Here is a 26,350-nt window from a genome sequence, read left to right on the forward strand (position 1 = left end):
AGTTGTTTTTCAAACAATTTTTCTCTTATTTCTTAAATATTGTAAATATATCAACTATCAGGATTGAAACTAGCACTTATCAAAAAATATATATATTTTTTCAATATATAAATAAATATATATTTAATATATTATCATGTAATTGAATGATTTTTAATTAAAAATAAAATGATACTTAATTATATAATAATATATATAAATATTTATTTATTCGTATACTTAAAATAAATACGTATAATATCATTCAAAATAAATATATATCTATCCTTCTATAGAGTTCTCTTAATATCATTATATAAATCTTGATCTTCGAAACATATCTTATTGATACTAAAGAGATGTACGTGCATCATTCAACTAAAGATTTTGCCAATGTTCATATTTCAATCTCCAAGAACATTTAGATTCCCTCTTGCATTGGCCAAATCAATTTAATTTACATTTCATTTGCATCGTTTGGGTCACATGTAGCCCTAGCCAAATATGTAAACTTGCTTGGAAGCAAAATTCAAAGGCATTCTCTACTAGATTATACAAAATTTACATTGCCCGAAGTTGGATATACTGGCTGACCGATATTTGACAAAACTCCGTCAACTACCAGCTCCATGACGTTGGACAATCACAGAGATTACAAATGTTATGATCAAAACAGGCTGATATTTGGTATAGCATTAAGAATTCTAGTTCTTTGGAGCACCCTATCACCAACTCCTTTGAAGATGGTACCTCACCATCGGTTTGCTCTCGAAGAAAATATCAGAAGAATGTATGCAGAGAGGAGAGGATCTTGAGTGTCTTGACAGATAGCATTCAGGGCCTAAGATGACCTCTTGAAGAATAACTCATGCCTGGTCACTTCTGCACCGGAGGCGGATTCTCTCAGGACAACATTGCTGCAGTTGTGGCTTGTGAATGCAAATGCCAGAACTATCTGGTTCATAGAAATATTCTGCAAAATCAATCCTTTTGTGTCATATTTAATGGCCATGACATGAATGATTGCAGCAAATACCTATGGTGCAAGTTTATAGTCCAGCCTCTGAAGTAGCTTCATGCTCTTGCTGATCTTGCAATCCACATTCAAGTCTGATAGCTGCAAGAAGCTCTGGAGACAAAACAGGTTTAGGTCAACCTTTCTGCTAATTGATTTCTTATCTCTAGCATTCTTCTTACTCCCGCGGCTAGGTTTACCTTCTGCACCCCAGCCTCTATACAATACGACTCTACTAGGCTCCCGAGAAACTAAAACTGCACCTCTTGCTTCCTGTGAGAGTGAGATTGAAGAGGAAGTCAAGTCATTACAGCTTTTTCAAAATATATTACGTAGGCATAAATTAAGCTTAAATTCAGGAGTGCACACCTGCAGCCTGGCTACCACTTCCTGGACTGAAGTCCCTTTTGGCTCTGCCTTTGACGTTTACTATAGCAAGAGGATGCTTTCAACAGTGTTCTTTTATGGCTTTTGCAACACCAATGACAATGTTGCTTTTCCATGGTAAGTTAAATCAATAACAGAAATATAATAAATGTGAGTTTCCGTGATTACAGTTCATTGCAAAGTAAATGGGATGCCAGCAACAGTCTCCATGAAAGTAGTAATAAAGGTCAAAGCATGACCATATAAGGGAGTACAGAAATCACCAACAGCAAGCGCTGGGCATTTCTTAATTTTAGAGCCTGCTTCCGTAGCAGAAGCCTATCGCTATTGGAAAGGTTTACAACTCTAGAAGGCATCTCATTCCACCCATTTTCAGAAATAGCCAGAACTGATAATTCTGATCGATTTATGCCTGATTTAAGTGATGACTCTATTGGCTCAGTAACTGATGAACAGTTCTCAGCATTAACAAACGTACTGCCAATTCCTTCTTGCTGAGATCCAGACGAGGTAGATAAACAATACTTCGCATTGAAAACAGCAGAAGTACTATTTACTTCTTGCTGAGATCCAGATGAGACGGGTGAAAGACCCTCTGCATTAACAATAGTAGAATAGACCATTCCTTCTTGCTAAGGTCTGGATGATCTGGATGAACAATTATCATAATTAACAGCAGCAGAATGGCCCACTCCTTGCTGAGATCCAGATACTACACCAGATCAGTATCTGAAGATGTAAAATACATAGAAAGAATTCTAGCTATTACCAGAGAATTATCAGGGCACAAAGTGGAGTCGGCAGTTCCACTTTCCGGGGTTACATTTCTTTAAAGGTAAAGATGATGACTTAATTTCAGTTTTATGCGTCTCCATCCCATTATTTGTTGAAGATAAATCAATCAGTTTATCCTGTTGAGTGTAGACTGACTACTGTAACATCCTCAGGACTATTTGATTTTATGAAATTTGAATCAGCTCCATGATTCTCCCTAGCCTTAAGCAGTCACACCAAATATCATTTGGGCATAAGATTCATAGACATCCACATTATCTTCAAAGGGTTCAAGATGGACATATTTGAATGCTCTGCATTTATTAAGCCGAAATGAGAGAGCATCATTTAACCCAAGTTACTTTCCAAGACCAAAATGCATCCTACCTCTACATTCACTTCATATGGAATAGGAATTACAGATTGGGAGTTATCACTGAATTTGAGTTCAAAATCTGATCTTACATTAGCAGACTGCATATTATCCATCCAATCTTGAAACTACATTAAGGTAGATTTTAGTGATTTTGCAGCAGAATGAAAAAGCTAATCGAGTGAAAAGGGCAGAGAAATTAAAAAAAAAAAAAAAAGAAAGCAAGGCAGCTCACTAGCGGTAATCTTGATTTATCAACTGGTTGCATGGTATTTGCTTCCTTGTCTTTAACCTGTGTCAAATCAGTTCTAAATAACTTATTTCCATTTGATTGGGTAAATAAAAGCTTGATTTAAAGAGGAAAATTTTATGAAGATTGCTGATCCAACAAGATACAAAAAACATGAAATGGCCTACCAACTGATTTCTCAAATTGTTTACGTTTCTGGTTAGTTCCTGAACTTGTAACTTCAAAGACTGCATAATCGGAGCACGAAATAAGAAGCTGAGGTACACATTACTATAGATCAACTTTTATAAAAGAATCAGCAATAATTATAAAGAAAAAGAAAAGATTTCTCTAAGATGACAAGCCTAAACTGAGATAAAAGAATCAGCAACAATGTGGTTTAAAGCCAGAGTAGCCATTAGTGTGCCTGTGGGTATGCCTGCATACAAGCTCCCAATTTACCTCAGGACGCTGAGCTTCTACAGAACGTCTCAATGCTTGTCTTTTAGTCAGCAGCGTCTTAGGCCCCAAAGATGCAGGCCTTGATAATTTTTTCTCTGATACATAGAATGACCCTTGCTCTCTCAACTGCCACTAAAAAACCACTACTTTCTGCTTCTAAGGTTCTTGCTTCTTGATGAACAGCATTAATACTTTGCTGCTTCAATATTATCTTCACAACTTCCCTAAATTTCCAGTGGAGATGCATGTTTTCAACTGTTCCATCAAAAACCCCTCGTCTACATAAACACACGAAGGAAAGTTGTGCATGAAGGCCTACTTCTAAAGGAGCCCAATGTTTGTGGATCTTCTAAAACCCTTGAACATACTCACTGGGCTAGGAGGAAAAATAACAAATCCGCTGATCAGGGTTCAAATCTCATGCTGGATGGCATAACTCACCCATTAGTAGGAAAGCTGGCATTCTTAAGCCAACCTTTCTTAGCATATTTCTTTCTTCTTCAGTTGTACCCTCCTTATCTAATTCAGGTTGTGAGATTTCCTTTTTTCTCCAGCTCAGCTAAAAGCCTCTCTGCCTTTGCTTTCCTTTCAAATGCCTATAGAAGAAAAAATATTACACGTCTACAAGAATTAAACATCAACAAGAAGTGAAACAAACTCTACCAGTACCAGCTTATTTTAAAAAAATACCATTGACAACTTTATGCTATTGCTCTTAAAAGCTTCCCCAGCAGACCTTTGCTTCTTTTGTTCTGACACTGCAATATTTTTCGTTCATCTATATCATTATATTGAATATCAGAATCGGACTCTATATTATCTCCAGAGTCAACCTGTACACTCCCAAGTTTAAGCTCTTGTGCAGCTTTCTGTTTCTCACACAGAACACAATGTTTTCTTCGTTCTTCAATTGCAGAGGAAACAGCAACCGGCAAGAAATCCTTTCCTCTATAGAGGATAATAAAGTCTTTATCCCGGGAAAGCAGACTTCCTCCAGTCAGCCACGGAAACAAAGAATATATATATATATATATATATACACATATATTTAATAAATGGCCGTGAAGACTTCTAATCATGAATAGTAATTCAACAAACGGTTTCAAGAGCTATCGAGTTAAGTTCTTAAGAAAGTAGGGACAAGAACATTGCAAATATATAATGACTTCCATAAAAATTAGAAGATGAACACACCGTTTCCAAAACTGAGATAGTAATCTCATCTCATACAAATAAAGAACTTCAACATCTAAGCGTGAAAATAGAATAACAATTTTAATTTACTTAAAACAACATGAAAGTTAAAATTCTAAGTGCCCAGACAAAACGATCACTAACTCTTTTAACTCTTCAGCCATCAACTCACTGTTCGTGTTCTGTACTCTTCTCTTGATTGCAATCTTGGCAATCTCACATTTTCCCCAGAGCTTTATTGTAGCAGCAGCCAATCCCTGAAGTATCCTATTTCTACTTGTTATAAAGAGGAAAAAGAGAGATGTTGTCCAGAGCTATAGACAAAACTAAAAATGACTTTGAACTTACCCAATGTAAAATGGCAGGCAAGGGGGGACTTGCCAAGTCTTCTTAATGTGGTCATTTCATCATTTCTGAGTATTGGCTGCACACCATTAGGAAGCAGGTGGCAGGGTCTCCCGTAACCAGTTATTATGGCAGGTAGAAGAAGATCAGCATCAACAGGTTCAGGGTCATACCCCAGCCTGCCATAATACCATGGATAAAGGCCATTTAACAAACAATCTTCTTTGACAACTACTTCCTCACCTGGCCATTGAAATCTTACTTTATCAGGAAAACCGACACCATGGATCAAGGCCATCTTACTTTGTCCACAAGGTTTTGCATCACTGCTTCCATCACTGTCAGAAGAGCAGCTAATCATTGTATCAAGTTCTCCACTATCCACATGTGGATCAGGTAAAGCATCAGGATGCATCAACACCAGTGAGATGTCAAGCTCAAGGCAAGCTTGAACTAAAATTTCTTTAATTTGAACTCAACTTGATTTGCGCAAACACTGATCTATGCTCAATCCAACTCAGATCACATCTGCCCCTGATCTAGAGGATAATATCTTCACCCTCTTACATTTTGGGGAATTAAGAAACAAATTACGCTTAATAAAGTATAGTTTTTTACCTTTTAATTTTAATCCAAATGGCTTGTCGAGTTTCCTAAAATGCTTATATACGTATTATTATGCTATTCTTTGGCTGGAAACTTGGGTTCTAATGTTTGGACAGGCAACTTCCGGAAATTGCATGTATGAACATGTGCATATTCTTCTGGAAAGGTAAAAATTTTTTCTCATTGAGAGTCTATCTTAATAATTGGACCATAAGGAAACAAATTCCAGGCAATTTACAATTAAGAATAACATGTACATTTCAGACTATTAAACAACCAGCATCAGTTTATTTCTCTGATCATTATATCAGAGAATACAATGGAGGGTATAATAAGTTGAAAACAAAGCAATGTACATCAATAGCTGCAGGTTTATTTACATATAAATCATGTCACAATCACTTTGCATTTGCATCCAACACAAGCGTGTATAGGAAGAATAAAACTATACGTACAAATAAATTGTACAAACTGAGGTAGCAACATGTGATTTTATAACGTGATTGTTTACTTTCTCTCCCTTCAAAATCACTCAATCAAATATTACTACATCAGTTGCATAAATAAGTTTGTGCAATTTGTTTGTACATGCAACATTATTTGTATAGGAATGGGGATTTAGATGGTATCCAACAGTTCGAAGGCAAGGTTGTTCCTGTAAAATGAAAGAGACCCCATGTATGGGGGAAAATGCATCAGCAAAGACGTAAAAAGTATAAACTTGAGATATGAAATTTTTGTATTCATTCCACTACTTGATCTGTGATACAGAAAGCATGTTTCTATCATGAGGTGCTTATTTCTGCTATCTGATCACGAGTACATACAGTGTTACACCTTCATTACTTACGATTTATAATGCAAGTACTCATCCACTGTTAGAGGCTTAGGCCCGCCAAACCAGTTAATCATAAATATATCTTCAATCTCTAACTTGAAGAACCAGAAGTTGTGGTCCTTAGGCCAGCCTATCAAGCAAGGAAAAAGAAAATAGAAATTTGTTAATATAGGAAGGAATAAATTGCAGCTGGATTTTCTGCTGCTAGCCTCCATATAAATAAATTTGCAGGTAATTACCCTTCATCTCAGGATGCTTAGAGAACAAGACGCTTTTGGCCAATTCTGCTTCTTCAGACTTATTGTCAAGAACCACCAACTAACAAACCATAAGACGCAGAGTTAATCCACCTTAGTCCTAATTGGAAGGGAGAAAAAGAAATTGCTGTACAAGTTTTACACATTATAAAAGCATTCCTACATCTAATGGAAGAAGCTATGTCCGAAACTGAAAAGTAGAAAACACATGATAAGCCACAAATTCTGTGGCCACATATAAATAACAAATAGATATATTTAGCTTGCAACGCACCTTTCCTGTGAGTGTAATTTTTGCACAAGCAGGATTCTCAGGGTCTCTTTTGCCACAAGTTCCAAGAGGGTACTCACTAATTGTTAGTGAAGACCTCTGGTCCTTTAATGCATTACTAGCAGTAGGATCAAGAGTTGTCAAATAGAAGTATGGGATACCACTACCTTCATTAGGCAGTCCATCACTAAAAGAAACAACATTCCTGCATTGAGAATTTCATAACACAATCAGAAAGTGAGTTTAAATGCAAGTGGAAAAGAAAAACATATTGCTTTAATGTGAGTCATCATATCATGAATAAGCATAGAAGAAAATCCAGCTTTACTTAAATCTGGTATAAGCATGCGTATGCTCATACCATATGTGAGCACATGCAGGTGTGTGAGTGTCAACTGTGTTTCAAGTGTGAATGTTTGCAAGAGGTTTCTCAATGTGGCTTCTAATCTTTATTTTATGCAATTACAAGCTCAAATTACATACAACTTAAACCAGAGTGAATCATAACAGTTCATGCCTCTTCAGTTCACATATACATAGACTGATACCGTATAATAACTGTTATCATTGTCATTAAAAAAAATTAGAAACAACTTACCCAAAGGGTGCTCCTCCCAGCTCACTCGATATAGTACTGCAAATTTAAAAAAAAAAAAAAAAAAAGCAAGCATGCTTAAAACTCCAACAATAGATACTTAACATAAAATTTTCCACAAATTTCATGGTAATATGATAAAAAAGATGCCAACAACAAAGGTAATCTAAATTCAAATGTTTAAAATGTTCACTTAGAAGTCAATATATCCCCAAAACAGAAGAAATCAGCAACATTTTCAAAAATCAAAAGAAAAAAAAATTAAACATCCATCTACTGGAACAGCAAAAGGCCCTTACTTTACCGGCAAGTTTTTTACTTCCGCCCGTTATTATCACTTTGCAGTAAACACAAGAACAAGCAGAAACATAAAACCTTCGATTTTCGCCCATTAAATTTTTTCTCAAGTAAACACTAAAAAGACAATATATATATATATATATATATATATATATATATATATATATATATATATATATATATATATATATAATCTTCAACCAATAAGAAGCCAACGCATCCTATTATCCAATCTCTACCCAAAATTTCTATAATCAAGACAAGCAGAAGTAAACACAAAAAAAGGTTTGATTACACAAGCTAATGAATAAACAAGTTAAAGATGAAAGATTGAGATTTTACTTTAAGACGCCCCAAGAATTTTGGGAGACCAACCAACGAGCATATGCAGCTGCATCATTTCTGTGAGGTTTTGACTCTGAACTCAGCAATCGACCCTGCACAGAATTATGGAAGCGCACAACAAAAAACAAGAAAAACAAAACTTTGAACCTGTTAACAAGGGTTTTCAATGCCATGTTTTTGCAGAGTTACAAAGTCGATAGGAAAGATGAACGTCAATTGTATTTTCGATCTCTTTTTATAACACAACTTTGTGGATATCTGCCAAGGGATATCAGTGAATCCCAAAAGTTTGAAGAATGACAAAACTACCCTTAAATAAAATGCAAAATATAGGGTGTTTATGGAAGAAAGGGATTTCGTTCTATTCAATCTATATTTACTATTTAGATTGGATGTACAGCAAGCCATCGGTTGGCGGTTGTCTCCTTTGGCAAGTTTCTCTTTGAAAAGGAAAAGACAACTTATTGTTTAAAGGTGAGTTTTTGTTGTGTGAGGTTGAGTACACTATAAGAATGTTTCTGTGGGCTTTTTGGCGGTGGTACATTTGAGGAATAGAGACTGGTTTTCTGCTGATTATGTACAAAGGTACAAGCTTGAAAGTAGTTTTGTTGGCAGATTTGGTGTATTGGGTTGCAACAAAACCAGAAACTTTCGGTACCACTTTGTGAGCCAGAGGCTTGTTTTATTATCAGTTCTCCACTTTGTATGGGGCTGAAGGTGGATCTCACATATGCTCTCATAGACCATCCATCCCGACGCATTGCTGACCCTCAAAATGGGAAAATATGTGACTACGATGAATGACATTTGCTTAAAAAAAAAAAATAGCATTTGGGTCTGAGAATGAGAGACTTACAGAAAACAAGACATAATCACATATTTTCAGAAGACTGAGTTATTTTCCCCAAAACCTAGCTTAAAAAAGCCTTCAATTCATAAAGGAGAACTAGTTTTTTTATAATCTAAAAATTTAGAAAAAAATATCAAAAGAACCATTTTATAATCATACTTCCACCATTAAAAAATAATAGTTTGATGATTTTATAAATTTAGAAATATATAATCCAATCTTTACTATATAAGTTTGGAAACTCTCTTTATTATAATTGTTATTCATTCAAATTCAAACTCAAATCTATTAAAATCATCACTTATCTAAACTCAAATATATTAGGACTGTCAACAATCCAAATTCAAACCCATAAAAGTCCTTTGTAAGAAATAATATGATAAAAGTGAAATAAGCCAAGGGGGTGTTGATGCCAATTTTAACATATAAATCATTATTTTTCAAAAAATTGTTAATTAAAAATGATATGATAATTCAACTTTCTGAACTTGATTCTTATCACCTAAAGAAGTTGGGTTTTATGTGAAAACTATGATTTTTGAAATGAATCGATTATAAATTTTAAGACCAAACTGTGAATGGAATAATGTAAATCACTTTTTTTGTAAAAGCGTTTTATTTCCTGATCTTTTACGACTCATATGCGCATTGCCACCCTCTGCCAGAAATTCCTAGAAGATAGTGTGCTTGTCCAATCTCCTACCCTATGTTTTAGATTAAATATAGCATGTGATATATTCTACAGGAAACTTTCTTGTAATTCGGTCATATGTGTAATGAAGCTCGCAAATCCTTCTAGACAGGCCCGCCAGCACAGGAAGATCTAACAAAGGAAACAAACAGTGACATCTCACATGTCAATTGCTAAAAGAATCAAAACCAAACAAAAAGGTCTAATGCACTGGAATACTTCATCTTCTTTGACTTTGAAACATCATCATGACTTCTAATCACCGCAATATTGTATTCTCAGAACACCAAGTTCCATCTCTCAACCAACTCTGAACTTCTCCAAATCTAGATCTGTCTTCTATCAGATTCTCCAAAGTTAATCATGGGGCTTCTCACCTTTACCGCTGCCGGCAGTGGCTTCATTCTGATCGGTGTATGGGAATCTCTTTCCTCTGTAAACCCATCTAGAAGTCAGCTCTCCGATCCATCAAAATCTCAACTTTCTGACACAGATAAAGAAAGGAAAGACCTTTACTCATCTGTTTTGAGTTTCATCGTTGTTTGTGTTTTTTCGTCTCTGTTTGTGTTGAACTCTTTGGTTTCCGTGTTGAATGCTGTGAATTTGAGTGACAGAATTGGTTCAGCCCTTCAATTACCAGTTCTGGCTGTTGTGTCTTTGTTTTTTCTTTATTCGGTTCTTGGTTTGTTGATGAGTTATAGAAGTTCTTTGTCCTTGCCTTCTTCGGTTCTTGATTTGGTTCTTCTCTTTGCTTTTGTGGAGGAGTTTTTGTTGTATTATTTGCAAAGGAAGGACACAAGCGGGATTGAGAATCGCTATTTTGATCTCTTGCTTGTACCGATTTTAGGATGTGTGATTTCAACTGTTCTTGGCTTGAGATCGATGAGTTCAGGATCAAATTTTGCAAGATTGGGTCGTGGGGTTGGGCTGATTTTGCAAGGAATGTGGTTTCTGCAAATGGGGTTGTCTTTTTACACTAACTTGATTGCTCATGGATGCTCTTTGCATGAAAAGAGTAGAGGGAATTATACTATAAGGTGTAAGAGTCATGAAGATTATCATAGAGCTAGAGCTATAGCTACACTTCAGTTTAACTGCCATCTTGCGTTGCTTGTGGCTTTGGTTGTGGGGTTTTATTCAGTGACGGCAAAAAGGAACGGAATTCGTGGTAATGGTGACTTTATAAAATATAGGCCGCTTGGAGCTGAAATGCAGCCTATGGAGGTTGTGAGTAATTTCACATTGGATTCTGATGAGGATGACATAAGAGAAGAGGAGAATGTCGCAAAGCCAAAGGTCGAAGTAGGTGTAAATGGTCTTGAGAATGGTCATGGTTCGCATGAGTGAGGTAAATGATTAGATTCAATACTGTTTTGACTGATTAATAGATCATTGTAAACTCTATTCTTTTATGATGTCGTTGACTTTGTATAAAAGCGTTGAGAAATTGGGACAAAGTGTTTGTTGTTATGTTGATTTGCTTTGTTAGGAACCCAGCATTTATTCAATCAAAACACAAAATACATAATAACTAAAATATTTCATTACTAAAAATATTACAAGATAAACCGAATAGTTCGAGGAATTCGGAACCTCCCATTTTCCGGTCATTCGAGACGCCGGAGATCTCCCATTTTCCGGCCATTCGAGGCGCCGGAGACCTCCCTAAATCAGCCAAAGGTGGCTGCCTTCAAACCCAAACCCTAATATTTTCTTCTCTTCTTCTTCTTCTTCTATTTTGGTTTTCCTCTTCTTCTCATTTTGCGCTTTCGAACTTATTTCTTCCTGTGATGATTTTTCTTCAAGTCAGCCTCCATGAACATTTTCCGGCGACTCATCACTTTTCCGACCATCATCTATCTTCTCCGTTGGATCGAACGCGCTCTGATACCATTTGTTAGGAACCCAGCATTTATTCAATCAAAACACAAAATACATAATAACTAAAATATTTCATTACTAAAAATATTACAAGATAAATCGAATAGTTCGAGGAATTCGGAACCTCCCATTTTCCGGTCATTCGAGACGCCGGAGATCTCCCATATTGATACGTACCTGGTCTGCTCAGCCTGCTTCCTGGAGTCTTCTGTTGGCCTGATTTTCCCTATGCAGGAGAACTCTACCCAGTTCAGCAGAAACTACCTCCAGAAACAGCTCGGTCCCAGCAGCAGAATATCTTTCCAAACAGAAATCGCAACCAACTATGTAATTCAGTATATGAACAAGTTAATTGAATCAACAACACAATAACTTCTAATCATTTGTATTAATTCAGAATATTGCCATGAATACCACTGATCTTCTACAGTATTCAGTTCAATAATATTAATACAATTTGACATGCCATCAAAACCCAGCACAAAAGTACATAACCAAAATCTCTCCCTGCAGTCATCCAAACCCCGAGAGGTTGGCCCTTCCTTCTAGTTCTCTTTCTTCTTAATTCCCTCCCTTTTTCTCTTCCTTCTCCCTTTTATAACATGACTTCCACTATTGCTTTCCCGCTCTTGAAGTGCCACATCAGCTACAGAAGTTGTTATGGTACTTTTTGGCTTATGCTGCAAGCTTGCTGCTTCATCCTTTGTTGCACTGGACTGCTGCTTCTGCTCCATTTGGTTGATCTCCCGTGGCTTTACTTGAGTTGCTGCTAACATTCCCTTTTTTGTTAGCTTTATTTCTTATGTAGACCTTCGTCCTAACATTGCCCCGCCCATCCAGAGGCACCTTGTCCTCAAGGTGCGATTGGGGAAAAAGTCTTGGGGCGGACAACACACGACCTTCCACTTTGCAAGTTTTGGAGCGACAAGGGCGACGTACTCTCTTTCGATCATTCGCACTAAGGCTCTCGCACCCATCAAGACTTCCATTTCCATTGTTTCTGCTGGATGAAATTTCCTCAAGCACAACAGTAAACTCTAGCTTATTGCGGGGAAGGGGACCAACAGTAAATAAACTCTTCTCCGCATCGTATGCAAAGTCCTCTCCAGCTAACTCATTATCATAGGTCTCTTGCACTCTGTCAATTACTCGTCTTCCATTACCCTTGCCATCAACAGGACGACCCTCCTCATATGAGAGGGAAACACTATAATGGAAGAAGTGACCATTAACATTGGTAACATTAACTTTGAAGTGAGTTGTAAGCACAACAATCTTTTGCCCTTTAGATCCAAGGCCACGCTTCGATATTGGAAGCCTCACCACCTTTTTCTTAAATGGTTCAGGTTCCACCTTTGTTGGAGTGAAATCTGGTGGAATTACTAGTGGAGGTAGTGGCAATGCATCATCTGTCCCATTTCCTTTATGGCCTCCATTTCCTTCGTGAGCCTCATTCCCTTCATGAGGTATCCCTTTAATTTTCTTCTTCTTTGATTTGGCCTCTTTCTCTTCGTCAGTTTCTTCAACGGCACTTACCTCTATTTCCTTTACCTTTTCAAGCTCAGGAGACTCAAAGTTTGTGAACACTTCATTTGCAGTCTCAACTTTGACAGATTTTCCAGCACTATAGCTATCCGAATAATTTTCGCTATTCCTATGAATTTCAATTTTAACAATGTTCACTCTATTTTCTTTGAGAAAAGATAAAAAGCTATCACGCCTGTCATCTGTCGGTCGGTAATGCCCATTATCTGTATCAGTTTGGATACGAATATCAAGGTCAACAGCTTCTTTCAAAAGCTCAGGCTTAGTAACAGAAAGAAACCGCAGCTTGTCCACAGCATCACTTGCATTGCTAATAAGCTCACGCAGGAACACTTCTTTGTTACTGTACAAGCTATTAACAATAAGGTCTATGAGTCGACTAACCTCTGCTTGATATTCGTATTTCTCAGGTGGAGGTGAGGATGATGTGTCAGATGCTGTTGCAGTTGACTCATATCGGCTGCCCAAAAACAAACCATTCTTTTTCAAATTTAATTCAGTCGAATAACAGATAGTACCCGATTGCCTAGCTGTTAACACTGAATACCATCTGAGTTTGGTATCACTCTCTAATACCGAGTCCCCGGGTTGACTGCTGCCGCTAATAGGTGCGACAGTTGCACTTCGAAGGTAGCGCGCACTTCTGTGGCACAGAACAGTTGAAGCCGAACGCTTGGTGAGCTTGTGCATGATCGCAAAGTTTCGAAAGAGTGTTTGTGAAATGAGTGATTCCGTGAGTTGCAAGCGAGTCGAACTGGTGAAATACTTATATAAAGGCAGTTGCAGTAGGGTTGTTGATTGAGGTTTCTGTAAAATAAGATTTTGGGCTGAAATGTGGTTTTTTAGATATGAAATAGGTGTTGGCCTTGTTGATAAGTGATTGGAAATGGGGTGGGTAAATGTTAAAGGGTTATTTGGGCCTGGGTCATATATTTTGGTTGGGTTAGTGGAGGGATTAATGAAAAATTGGGTTGGGTATTGAACTAGGTTTAATACTGATGGATTTTGGTTTAATGAGTCAAGTTTGGGCTGGGTAAATGGGTTATTGGGCCGGGTAGGGTTACAAACTCTTCTTTCTTCTCCCTTTCTTTCTTCATGGACGCCTCCTTCTCCAGAATTCAGCATCTTCATCCAAGGAACGCTGCAACCAGGTGAGAGAGTGAACTCCGGCAGTTGGATCTCGTTGGCATCGTCCACTTTTTCATTGTATATTGCCGATTTCTTCTCTCCGTCACCCAAATCGACTATTTTCTCGCCAAAATTCTCAATCTCAGCCTCTTTCCTCTTTTTTTCACTGTCAAATACAATTAGGATGCCTTCATCATCCAGATCGCCTTCTTCCACCACAAGAATGGCCCATGATTTGCGTTTACAATCATGGTTCAGGTCCTCTTTGCCTTCACAGCGAGGACAAGTTCCGTTCGCCGTCAGTTGTCGGATTTCCCACTGAGTTAGTCGCCGGACCATCCACCATCGACCACCATTTTTTACGATGTCCACTTTTTCCATCCTCAGAATCGGTGCTCTGATACCAATTGATACGTACCTGGTCTGCTCAGCCTGCTTCCTGGAGTCTTCTGTTGGCCTGATTTTCCCTATGCAGGAGAACTCTACCCAGTTCAGCAGAAACTACCTCCAGAAACAGCTCGGTCCCAGCAGCAGAATATCTTTCCAAACAGAAATCGCAACCAACTATGTAATTCAGTATATGAACAAGTTAATTGAATCAACAACACAATAACTTCTAATCATTTGTATTAATTCAGAATATTGCCATGAATACCACTGATCTTCTACAGTATTCAGTTCAATAATATTAATACAATTTGACATGCCATCAAAACCCAGCACAAAAGTACATAACCAAAATCTCTCCCTGCAGTCATCCAAACCCCGAGAGGTTGGCCCTTCCTTCTAGTTCTCTTTCTTCTTAATTCCCTCCCTTTTTCTCTTCCTTCTCCCTTTTATAACATGACTTCCACTATTGCTTTCCCGCTCTTGAAGTGCCACATCAGCTACAAAAGTTGTTATGGTACTTTTTGGCTTATGCTGCAAGCTTGCTGCTTCATCCTTTGTTGCACTGGACTGCTGCTTCTGCTCCATTTGGTTGATCTCCCGTGGCTTTACTTGAGTTGCTGCTAACATTCCCTTTTTTGTTAGCTCTATTTCTTATGTAGACCTTCGTCCTAACATGCTTCCTGTTTTACGCTTTGATACTGTCTTCTGATGTTAATTTTACTGAAATTGTGCTTTGGTGGCTTGGTGCCTTGTTTATGCGCTTAATTCTCATTTCGATGCTGATGTTGAGCTGTTAATTATAGTTTAGTGAAAATCATCAATCAGGCTGTTCTGTATCTTAAAAATAATTGACAATACGATTATATATTTTCAGATGAAAACTGAAAGGAATTGTCAGGGGCCATGGGTGCTCTTCCTAGAGGCATCATTTGGTTAAGAATAGTGTTGTTCATATGTATGCATTTATTTTATGAATTTTCTTGTTTCCCTTTGCTTTTCAATGATAAAAAAGTTGCAGTTAAGTGCAAACAAATTATTCTCTTATGAAACTTCCTTGTGAGTAGTTAGGTATGGCTAAAACTTCTTTCATGCTGCTGATCACCCCTGGGGTTTACTGTTGTCGGCATTGTTGCCACACCGATCAGATTTTCTGCTTAGTTGTGTTTCCCATTTATCATCACTTTTTCTAGTTGCATGCATCGGGCATTAGATTCACCAATGATCACACTGAATTAATAGGCTACACATACGCTATCAGGTTGTCTTCATAATTTGTGATTATGTATTATGAGTTAATATCATATGTGATGTGAGTTTTTATGTCTGTTGGGAGTTTTGTTTAGATAATGGAAGTAATATGTCTAGTGATTTATCTTTCCATAAGGTATTTTTGGTGGTATATATCTGTTTTATTATGAATTCATGCATTTCTTTGGTTTTGCTAACCAAGAAAATCAAGCAATTTGTGCTTTTAGAGGTGCAGGGTAGGTGGAGTGAGTTGTGAGGTATGTTAACGGTGTTCTCTGAAGTAACCCATACAGACAAAAAGATAAAAAGACTGAAGCAAGAATGAGTTCAACACAATAACTTGAGCTATCGGATAGAAGTTTAACATTAATCCTTAAATCTGGCATTGATCCCTGAACTGAGGCTCTTTAAGGGTTTCTTTAGGTTTACATAGCTACTTATTGGATTTTCTTGCAATAAATAGGGGCTTAAGATGAAAGTGCCGAACATCTCTGTTTTTAGCATGGCCATGTAGGGTAAATTTGAGCTCAGCAAGTAATTTGTGCTTCTAGAGGTGCAGGGTGCATGGAGTGATACGTTATAATGCAACGAGCTCCTCTCTAGTAAACCTGTGATGAACCCTAGAAACTGCAGAACAAATTGTGCATAGGTTGAAAACTATTCAAAGTTTCATTTAAATCATTCATGATCAAGCAGGAAAGATGGAGTCAGTGCCAGAGGCTTGTTTGATAACTTGTATTTCTCCTTAAGGTTTTGTATGTATTACATAGTTCTTCTCAAATTCCTGAGAATACTGATTGTCATTTAAGGAGGGTTCACTGTTGCAATTGTTTCCAGGATCTTTTCCAGTATTTCAATTTCCTCTGATATATATATATATTTTTAATACTCTTTCCATGTCGCCAAGTAGTAGTGTTAGACACGTGTGAGGCAGTGAAATATTCCTTGCTAGTAAGTGAAAAAAAAAAAAAATTGGCAGAGGTTACATCAGGAGTCTCGTTCTATCCAGGAATTTATTCCACCCAAAATTAAAGACACCAGAAAGTGTTTTAAGTGGCACTGTGAAACATGTGGTAATACAGAATCATTGAAGCTCGAGCTGTACTGGAATTTATGGCAGAAGAGCATCTTCATCCATCAGCATGCAGCTTTTTTGCACACTTTCTGTTTGCTAGTTTGTTAAGAGAAGATCATTAAATAAAGGAAATTTTGGGAAATTAAATTCATATTAAATGGAAACAACAGATTGAAATTGAAAAGGTACGACCGGAAAAAGAGAAGATGAGATCCATGCTTTCAGAACTGAATTGGGCCTGTCAAGGGGCTAGCTTAGGTCTTTTCCTATTCAATACTGTTTAAATCGACTTTAAAGCAATATTCAATTGTACATATTTCTTATTAAATGGATTTTTTTTTAAATCCCAGCAATGGCAAATCGAATTTGCAAAACTTTACAAAAACAATCCCCTAGTTTAACAACCAGGTCCTGATTAGACTAGTTGTATATCGACTGATCCCGTCTGGTTTCAAAATTGATGATATATTAAAGTTAACCATTTTACTGGACACATTTAAGGCAAAAGATCCATTTCATTCTGTCTCTGTTATTGCAACCTGACATAAAATGAATTAAATCTCTTATTTCTCTTACTTGTAATCATATCAACCATGAATACTCGAGTCATACACAAGAAACAGAAGGCTTGAATTTGAATAAACTCTCCTAAACATTAAAGTCAGCGTGATCAACAAATGACATTGGCAATAGAGAGACTTGGACTGACGAGGAGAACAGAAGGTGTGAATGTGATGCTAAAGATCAAAGAAATGGAAAGACTCAGACCTTGACCCAACCACAGCAATTGAGTCATGTCATTTCAGTGCCGGGTAAATCCCGTTAACTTCTCAGAAAGTCTTGTGTAGGACCAACTAATAAATTTGTCATTGTGAGAGCAAATATCATTTTTGTTACGATGATGTTGAAACCAAAAAAACGTATCTTTTACTTTGATTCAAGCTCAAAGTCTAATATTCTAATCTACATTTTTCTCCTCTTGATAATTACATTCTAGTCATATCATTAGTGCTCATACTCATTAATAGTTGCTAAAGAAAAGAAGAGAGAAGAAATTGCTCTTTGCTTACAACTTCTCTTCTAATTCTTGATCAACTTTGCTTAGTGCTGGTGAGAAATTATAAGGCTATTATACTTTTGATGCTGTCCATATGTATAGATTTTTTTTTTTTTTCCACAAGTTTTTGTTATTTTGTTATCCCATCTTATACGCTTGTAGCGTTAGGTTCAAGTAGGCAGTCGCATATTTATTGTAAATTTATTTTTCTTAGGTTCTAAATTTTTCATTGCTAAGTTTATCACCCTTTGTTTGCTTTTCATTTCCTTTGTTTTGCTTTTTCAAATAGAACAAAAAGGAAAAGGAAAATGGGTACTGAACTGGGCACTGCTGTGGTTTCTGGAGTTGCATCAAAAGTTGCAGAGTCGATGTTTGGTCAAATTCGACAGGAGATATCTTATGTGTTCAAACACAAGAGCTACATTGAGGACCTGAAGAAACAAGTTGAGAATTTGGCGTGTGCAAGAGAGAGGGTGGAACATTCTATTGATTATGCTAAAAAACAAGGGGAAGAGACTGAGAAAGATGTGGAGCAGTGGTTGATTAAAGTGAATGAGTTCAGTGAAAGAATAGAAAAATCCATCATTGAGAATGAAGAGAAAGAAAAGAAAAGGTGTTTCAAAGGGTTGTTTCCTAATTTGATGGCATGTTACCTATTCAATAAGAAAGCCGTGAAAGCAACAAAGGATGTTGTTGATCTCATAGCAAAAGGTAACTTTAGTAGGGTTTCATATCGACTACAAGGGATGAATTCTGTATATGTTAGAGGCTATGAGGCATTTGATTCCAGAATGCCAATTATGGAGGAAATTTTGGAGGCATTGAAGGATGCTGACGTTAACATGATTGGGGTGTATGGGATGGCTGGTGTGGGCAAAACGACTTTGGTTAAAAAGGTAGCTTTGCAAGCCAAGGAACATAAGTTATTTGATGTGGTTATTATGGTTGAGGTAACAGAATCTCCAGACCCTAAAAAGATTCAAGGAGAAATTGCTGATCAATTGGGCCTTGTATTTCAAGAGGAGAGTGAGTCTGGAAGAGCGGGTCGATTACATAGTAGGTTGAAGAAAGAGAAGGGACGAGTCCTTGTAATATTGGATAATGTTTGGGCAAAACTTGACTTAGATGCCATTGGAATCCCTTTCGGTTATGATGAGAGAGGAGGCGCCTACCAAAAAGAACAGTGGAAAGGAGTAAATGAAGATTTGGAAAGTTCCCACAAAAATGAAGAGTGGAAAGGTGTAAATGGGGATCAGAGGCGATGCAAAATATTGCTAACATCTAGAAGTTGCGATGTTTTATGCAATGAGATGGATACTCAGAGAAAGATTTTAGTTGAAACTTTGACTAATAAAGAAGCAATGAATCTATTTGAGAGGATAGTGGGCTTATCAACAGAAATATCAGATTTCCATTCTATTTCAGTTGAGATAATTAAAAAATGTGCCGGTCTACCTCTTGCAATTATAACAATTGCAAATGCATTGAAGAATAAGAGTCTTTTTGTTTGGAAAGATGCCTTGGACCAGTTAAGAAGATCTAATCCAAGATGTGTTCCAAATATGGATGAAACTTTGTACTCTACTATAGAGTTAAGTTACAAATTATTGAGAAGTGATGCAGCAAAATCATTATTTCTTCTTTGTGGTCTGTGTATGGTAGGTAATCGTGTACATGTTCATGATTTGTTGGGATACAGTATCGGTTCTGGTTTGTTTGGAGATTTTGATACATTGGAAAAAGCAAGGAATAGGTTCCATACATTGATCGATTATCTCAAAACTTCATGTTTGTTGGACAGTGACTCTACAGATTGGATTAAGATGCATGACATTACTTTTGCTGTAGCTGTGTCAATTGCATCCTCACAAAAACTTATGTTTAATATTCCAAATGTCACTGGATTGAAAGAGCTGCTGGAAGAGAATATCCCCAGAGATTCAATTGCTATATCTCTACTTTATAGAGATATTTATGAGCTTCCTGAAAGGTTAGAATGCCCGAAACTTGAGTTATTTTTGTTGTTTATGAAAGATCACTCTCTACAAATTCCAGAACTCTTTTTTGAAGGGATGAAAAAACTTAAAGTTCTTGACTTGACTGGAGTTTGTCTTCTGTCACTGCCCTCCTCACTCAGTTGCCTAACGAACCTGCGAACATTGTTTCTGGACAATTGCCTGTTGATAGATGTAAGCATAATTGCAGAGTTGAAGAAACTAGAGATTCTTAGCTTTTTGAATTCTAGTTTGGAAAAGCTGCCTGCCGAAATTGGACAGTTGACTCGGCTAAGGGTGTTAGATTTGAGCAATTGTTCGAAGCTTAAAGTCATCACACCAAATGTTATAGCAAGCTTGTCCCGATTAGAAGAACTATATATGGGAAATAGCTTTGTCCAATGGGAGGTCAAAGGACTCAATAATCCAGGACGAAGCAATGCTAGTCTTGATGAGTTGAAGCATTTATCTCATCTAACCAATTTATATATTCATATTCTGGATGCTCAGACTGTGCCATGGGACATATTCTCCGAGAAGTTGAAATGTTACAAAATATTCATGGGAGAGAAGTGGAGTTGGCCTGGTAAATACGAAACTTCAAGAACATTCAAACTCAAGCTCAACAATTGTAATTATTTGGGGCCTGGGTTTAGGACTTTGTTGAAGACAACTGAAGACCTCTATCTTGATGAAATGAGTGGTGTTAGGAATGTTCTTTATGAACTGGATAGAGATGGTTTTCCACAATTAAAGCATCTCCATGTGCAAAACTGTCCAAAGATTCTTCATATTATTCATCCAATAGAATGGAATTCTGCATGTATAAATGCATTTCCCATACTGGAAACATTGTTTCTTCATAATTTAATCAGCTTGGAGAGAATATGTCATGGCCAGCTTATGGTGGAATCTTTTAGCAGATTAAAAACAATCAAAGTACGAGAATGTAATAGACTGAAGCATATCTTTTCATTCTCTATGGTGAAAAACCTTCAGCAGCTTCAAGAAATCGAAGTGATTGATTGCAAGAATCTGAAGGAGATTTTGTCTGAAGAAAGTGAAGACCATGTTGAACAAAATCAAAGGAATAGTAAGATTGAGTTCACTCAATTGCAGTCACTAAAACTACAACTCCTACCACAACTCAGAAGTTTTGGCTTCAACTTGAAGACATCTTTGATATCTCAGACATCATTTGCTTCGTGTAAGGGATCTGAAGAAATCATTCCAGAGGATTTTATGGCACTTTTCAGTGAAAAGGTATGATTATATTTTATTTGGTTTATTTCAATTTTTTTTGGTAAACAGTTGTAAGTTTGTGCGCAGGTGATGCTTCCAAGCTTGGAGAACTTGACATTATCCACAGTTAACATTAAAAACATATGGCTCAATCAACTTCTATTATTCTCTTCTTGCGTCCAGACTTTAAAAAGCTTGATTGTGGAGGGATGTAATAGTCTCAAATTTCTGTTTTCAACTTCTATGGCTAAATATCTTATGCAACTTCACAACCTTGAGATTCGCAACTGTATGTCAATGGAAGCAGTAATCAAAACTGAAGGATTAGGAAGAGAAGAAGATATAACTAAGATAACTTTTCCTAAACTATTCTACTTGGAGCTCAAGGATCTGCCAAAATGCATGAGATTTGGGGCTGGAGAATTTCTTGAATTCCCTTCCTTGGAAGCACTTCACATTCAGAGTTGTCCCAATTTGAAGACATTCTTCTCCAGTTCCCCATTTGTAGACTTATCGGAGAACCGTCCTACTGATATGCATCCCCTCTTTGATGAAAAGGTAAAAATTTTAACTCATTCTGTTCATGGGATCTCTGTTTTATGTAAGATGTCAAAGTCTCTTTCTTGTGTTTTCATTTTCTATTGGGTCCTCAAGACACTTATGTTTTTAACTATTCTACTTTGATATCTTTCTCTTTTTCACCTTTGAAATGTACTGCAGGTTGCATTTCCTAACTTGGAGACAATGATACTTTCTCACTTGGATAACTTGCAAATGATATGGTACAAACAACTCCATGGAGATTCCTTTTGCAAACTGAAAGTAGTGAGAGTTGAATTCTGTGAAACGTTAACGACCCTTGTTCCATCTTATACTCTCAGCAGACTATCAAGTGTTGAGTATTTGAAAATCACTAATTGTGCTTCAGTAGAACAGGTCTTTGAAGTTCAAGGATTCAACATTGTATCACCTTTGCAGTTGAAACAATTGCTAATACATCAACTACCAAAATTAAGGCTCATATGGCATAAGAATCCGCAACAACTTCTTTCCTTTCAAAATCTAGAAACATTAAGTGTTGTTGAATGTTGGAGTCTGAAAAGTCTCTTTCCAGTTTCTGTAGCTTCCACTCTTATGCAACTTAAACACCTGGAGATAACCTCTTGTGGGTTGGAGGAAATCGTTGTTGAGGAGAAAGTAGCAAGTGTACCTAGATTTGTGTTTCCTCAACTTACCTTCCTGCTACTTGAAAACTTACCAAAACTTAAAAGCTTCTTTCCAGGGCTGCATACTGTAGATTGGCCAATGCTGAAAAGTTTGTTGGTCTTTCATTGTCATAAGATGCAGATATTTGCTTCAAATGGAAAGAGCCAACCTCAAATCCCAATTCATCAACCCTTGTTTTTGCCTGAAAAGGTATGAGGTCTCTTATTTAAGATTTTAATGGAATTAGCATGAGATTCGTACAACAATGTATCTTTTTTTTATTGTCTTACTGATTGGCTTTCAGATCATTCCCAATTTGGAGAGAATGTCTTTAAGCAGCTGTGACATTAAATTGATGAGTCTTGGCCATTTCCCAGTAAAGATGTTCCCGAAAGTTAAAGTTCTTGATGTGGTTTGCTTTCATGAGGAATCAGCTGAATTTCCGTTTGATTTCCTTCAAAAGTTCTACAGTCTGGAGAAACTGATTTTGTACAATAGTAATTTTGAAGAGTTACTCCCATATGAAGGAGTTAATAAGGAGAAACATGATATGGAATTCATGCCAGTAAGAAGCTTAAGGCTGGATCTTCTTCCCCACTTAAGGCAAATATGGAAACTAAATTCTGCAGTGGTTACATTTGTTGATCATAATCTTCAGTCTCTGGAAGTTTGGAGGTGTCATCATTTGACATGCTTATTGCCATGCTCAGGATCTCTGAAAAATCTTACCACTCTGGATGTATGGTGTTGCAATGGATTAGCAAACATATTAGCATGTTCTGCAGCCAAAACTCTAGTTCAACTCACAACGTTGAGGATACGTGAATGCAATTTAGTGACAGAGATAATAGCTAATGAGGTAGGCAACACAGAGGACGAGATTGTTTTCTGTCAGTTGAAAATTTTGGAGCTTTCTTGTCTACCACGCCTCTCTTGCTTTTGCTCTGCGGATTATGCCTTCCAGTTCCCGTGTTTGGAAGAAGTAATTATGAAACAATGCCCAGAATTGAAGACATTTTCCGAAAGAGTTGTGAGCACGCCGAGGCTGAAGAGAGTTCAGCTAATTAAACAAACGGATCAAGGATATTTTTGGAAGGATGACCTCAATTCTACCATCCAACATTTATTTACAGATATGGTACTATCTGATTTACAGCTTTCCATGATGTTTCAGCATTTAGTAAAATTATACTGACAGAATAATCACATACTAAGCTTGCCTGCTTTTGGTTGAATTAATCTCATGGTAGGCCAGACTGATATCTTGATTTGTTCATAAATTATTCTCTGGCCATATTTGTTTCTGTACAAGAACTTAGTTCTGTTACTTAGCTTCTGCCAGTCTGTTTCATCAATTGGGTAATAACTAACACAATCTTCTTTGGTCAGCAGGTTCAAATCCGTAACTTAGAATATTTGGAATTGTCTGAATTTCCACTCGAAAGAAAAATGGAATGGCCAACTTCCAGTTGAACATCTTCTGCAATTTTAGTCACTGGTGGTGGACTGAGGGCTATGATCTCAGGTGCTGCTCTTGGCAATCTGCAGTGGTTCTAAATGATGCATTGTAATGTATAATGGCAGAGTGATTTTTTTGGCTATTTCATAAAAGAGTTGAGAAATTAAGGCAAGGCATTTGATTTTATGTTGATTTTGCTTTCAATTTTATATGTTAATTCTGTGTTGTGATATTAGCTGTATGTTCATTGAGATTGTGAATCTGGTAGCTTAGGGCTTGTAACAATTCTAGTAAATCCCAACAAAGCATAAAAGAGATATTGTATATGTATGGTCATCTCAGATGGTTTGGGGATATTGTCTAAATAATTTGTGGGTTGATCATCCAAAAAATAAGTTGTCAAGCAAATCATTCAATTTTAAAATAAAATTCTCAGTCTTTCTTCATGATTTCCAATTTGGTTGGTGTGCTGATCATAAAAATGACATTTAGAATGATTAACATTTGTTCACTTCATCAACTAAATACATAAATCACAAAAATAATGTTTTTTCCAATAGAAATATGTTTTCAGCTGAAAACATGATTTTGAGCAGAACTCTGTATGGAAAAATGTTAATCACTCAAACGTTCAAAGGTCATATTGTATTTGCTAGTGTGAAATTGAATATTCCAATCACTTTTATTCAAGACATTTTTTTTGTGAACCTTTGCCGACCAAGGAAAAGTATTCAACAGAAAATAATGAAAATTGATTTTGTTATAAAATATAAATTATCCAATAAGATATATATATATATCTATTTTAAATAGATAAATAAATACATAATTAAGTATTATTTTATCGAACAAGATATTATATATGTCATCATATAATTAAATGTTATTTTATTTTTAATTTAAAATTATCAAATCGTATAATAATATATATTAAATATGTATCTATTTGTGTATTAAAAAAGATTATATATAATTAAACCTGAATTAGAAGCTTCTTAAATCAACTACTACAATTAATTGGGATCCTGATTCCCAAATATTCAAACTTTTGCTTGGACCATTCTTCAATGTTATGAAATAAGGGTCAAACTCTTGTATTATAAAAACGAACGTTTATACCGGTGCTCACCAAATTATGTTCTTCTTAGGCTGCCCAAGTCTCCGGAGACTATGTAAAAGTAGGACTGGTCCTGCTGCCACACGGTTAACAGTGAGTTCTATAAATACACATTGAAATCCGCCATACAACACAGACAATTAACAAGAGCTAATTTTCTCTTGCTCATCAATTTCCAACAATGGCGTCAAAAGTTATTAGTTTTTTCTCATTTTCCCTCATTGCCCTTTATCTCCTCTCTCAATCAGCTTTGGCAGATTCCCATGGCAATGGGCAATCACCATTTGGGTTCCTCAACCATCTGCAAGGTTGTCACAAAGGTGAAAAGGTCAAAGGTATCCAAGAGCTCAAGAAGTATTTGGAAAAGTTTGGTTACTTGAACTATAACAATACTTCTGCAAATCAAGATGATGATGATTTTGATGAATTATTAGAGTCTGCTCTCAAAACCTACCAGCTTAATTACAACCTAAATATTACTGGAGTCTTGGACGCCAAAACTGTGTCCCAAATGAGTTTGTCTCGATGCGCGTTGGCTGATATTGTCAATGGTTCAACTAGAATGCAGTCTGGCAAGAAAAGGGTCGACCACCATGGCTCTAGCCACTTCCACACTGTCTCTCACTTCACTTTTTTTGGAGGAAATCCTAAGTGGCCATCTACCAAGTATCATCTTTCTTATGCATTTCTTGCGGGGACCAGAGTTGATGCAGTGACGCCTGTTGGAAGGGCCTTTGCAGCATGGGCTGCCAACACACATTTCACTTTCTCTTGGACAAGGAACATCAGTGAAGCAGATATCACGATTAGTTTTGAAAGTGGAGATCATGGAGATGGTTATCCTTTTGATGGTCCTGGTGCAACTCTTGCTCATGCATATGCCCCTACCGATGGGAGGTTTCATTATGATGCAGAAGAGAATTGGTCCGTGGGGGCATCACCTGGGGCATTTGACTTGGAGACTCTTGCTCTGCATGAAATTGGGCATCTTCTGGGACTCCATCATAGCTCTGTTGAGGGAGCTATCATGTTCCCTACTTTCTCAGCTGGAGAGACAAAGGGCTTGCATGAGGATGATATTCAAGGCATCAGGACTTTGTATAATGCTTGAATAAATATGATTTGATTTATTGCTTCTGTGTAAGGGATAGCTACTTCAAGTTGACGCAAAATAAATGAAGGACAAACATGTGTACACAATTTTGTAATGGAATTTTTCCTCATCTTTAAAGGATTCCAAATTTCCAATTTGGTTAGTTGGTTGGTATATACAAATATATCATACAACCATTCTCCGTAGTTTGATACCAAATGATTAGAATTTAGGAGAAGCATGCCCAACCCTAGACCAAAAATCTTTCCTTTTTAACGTGGGGTCAAACTTGGGGGCCTAATTTCTTGGGACCCAAGCTGATGCCATGAAACCTGTTAAACGAGCTTTCGCAAAATGGGCTACAAATGCACATTTCACATTGTCCCGCAGGCGTAACATCAGAA

General features: G+C 36.8%; 5 protein-coding genes across 9 annotated transcripts; 3 read left to right on the plus strand and 2 right to left on the minus strand.

Moving 5' to 3' along the window:
• Nucleotides 1-1,022: 1,022 nt before the first annotated feature.
• On the minus strand, nucleotides 1,023-5,222 carry LOC123197552 (CRM-domain containing factor CFM2, chloroplastic). The gene is given in 16 exon segments (XM_044611869.1): nucleotides 1,023-1,124; nucleotides 1,127-1,267; nucleotides 1,364-1,402; nucleotides 1,404-1,495; nucleotides 1,644-1,976; nucleotides 2,518-2,656; nucleotides 2,764-2,820; nucleotides 2,946-3,005; nucleotides 3,220-3,313; nucleotides 3,315-3,497; nucleotides 3,657-3,766; nucleotides 3,768-3,815; nucleotides 3,910-3,983; nucleotides 3,986-4,224; nucleotides 4,561-4,686; nucleotides 4,758-5,222. Coding segments are annotated over 16 exon segments (2,247 nt in total). The 5' UTR covers nucleotides 5,174-5,222; the 3' UTR covers nucleotides 1,023-1,028.
• Nucleotides 5,223-5,717: 495 nt separating this feature from the next.
• On the minus strand, nucleotides 5,718-8,207 carry LOC123197391 (protein CREG1). The gene is made up of 6 exons (XM_044611667.1): nucleotides 7,968-8,207; nucleotides 7,329-7,364; nucleotides 6,734-6,935; nucleotides 6,442-6,520; nucleotides 6,215-6,332; nucleotides 5,718-6,019 (listed from the first exon to the last, which is right to left on the minus strand). Exons 1-6 carry the CDS (start codon nucleotides 8,141-8,143, stop codon nucleotides 5,983-5,985), a joined length of 648 nt encoding a protein of 215 aa, XP_044467602.1. The 5' UTR covers nucleotides 8,144-8,207; the 3' UTR covers nucleotides 5,718-5,982.
• A 1,346-nt stretch (nucleotides 8,208-9,553) lies between these two features.
• Nucleotides 9,554-16,559, plus strand: LOC123198281. Of its 4 annotated transcripts, none has more exons than XM_044612964.1 (2): nucleotides 9,554-10,859; nucleotides 16,255-16,559. In XM_044612964.1, the coding sequence occupies exon 1, from the start codon at nucleotides 9,875-9,877 to the stop codon at nucleotides 10,856-10,858; it is 984 nt and encodes a 327-aa protein (XP_044468899.1). In that variant the 5' UTR covers nucleotides 9,554-9,874; the 3' UTR covers nucleotide 10,859; nucleotides 16,255-16,559. The 4 variants fall into 4 exon arrangements, with proteins under 4 accessions (XP_044468899.1, XP_044468898.1, XP_044468897.1 ...); XM_044612963.1 differs by having other exon boundaries at nucleotides 16,263-16,559; XM_044612962.1 differs by lacking the exon at nucleotides 16,255-16,559 and adding an exon at nucleotides 15,939-16,231.
• A 1,169-nt stretch (nucleotides 16,560-17,728) lies between these two features.
• LOC123198283 (probable disease resistance protein At4g27220) lies at nucleotides 17,729-24,101 on the plus strand. Of its 2 annotated transcripts, none has more exons than XM_044612965.1 (5): nucleotides 17,729-21,092; nucleotides 21,159-21,629; nucleotides 21,792-22,487; nucleotides 22,582-23,415; nucleotides 23,667-24,101. In XM_044612965.1, exons 1-5 carry the CDS (start codon nucleotides 18,144-18,146, stop codon nucleotides 23,748-23,750), a joined length of 5,034 nt encoding a protein of 1,677 aa, XP_044468900.1. In that variant the 5' UTR covers nucleotides 17,729-18,143; the 3' UTR covers nucleotides 23,751-24,101. The 2 variants fall into 2 exon arrangements, with proteins under 2 accessions (XP_044468900.1, XP_044468901.1); XM_044612966.1 differs by having other exon boundaries at nucleotides 23,670-24,101.
• Nucleotides 24,102-24,899: 798 nt separating this feature from the next.
• On the plus strand, nucleotides 24,900-26,101 carry LOC123198284 (metalloendoproteinase 3-MMP-like). The gene has a single exon (XM_044612969.1). It carries the CDS (start codon nucleotides 25,035-25,037, stop codon nucleotides 25,962-25,964), a length of 930 nt encoding a protein of 309 aa, XP_044468904.1. The 5' UTR covers nucleotides 24,900-25,034; the 3' UTR covers nucleotides 25,965-26,101.
• Nucleotides 26,102-26,350: the final 249 nt, after the last annotated feature.

Source organism: Mangifera indica, chromosome 15 (assembly GCF_011075055.1).
Source record: "Mangifera indica cultivar Alphonso chromosome 15, CATAS_Mindica_2.1, whole genome shotgun sequence".
NCBI lineage: Eukaryota > Viridiplantae > Streptophyta > Magnoliopsida > Sapindales > Anacardiaceae > Mangifera > Mangifera indica.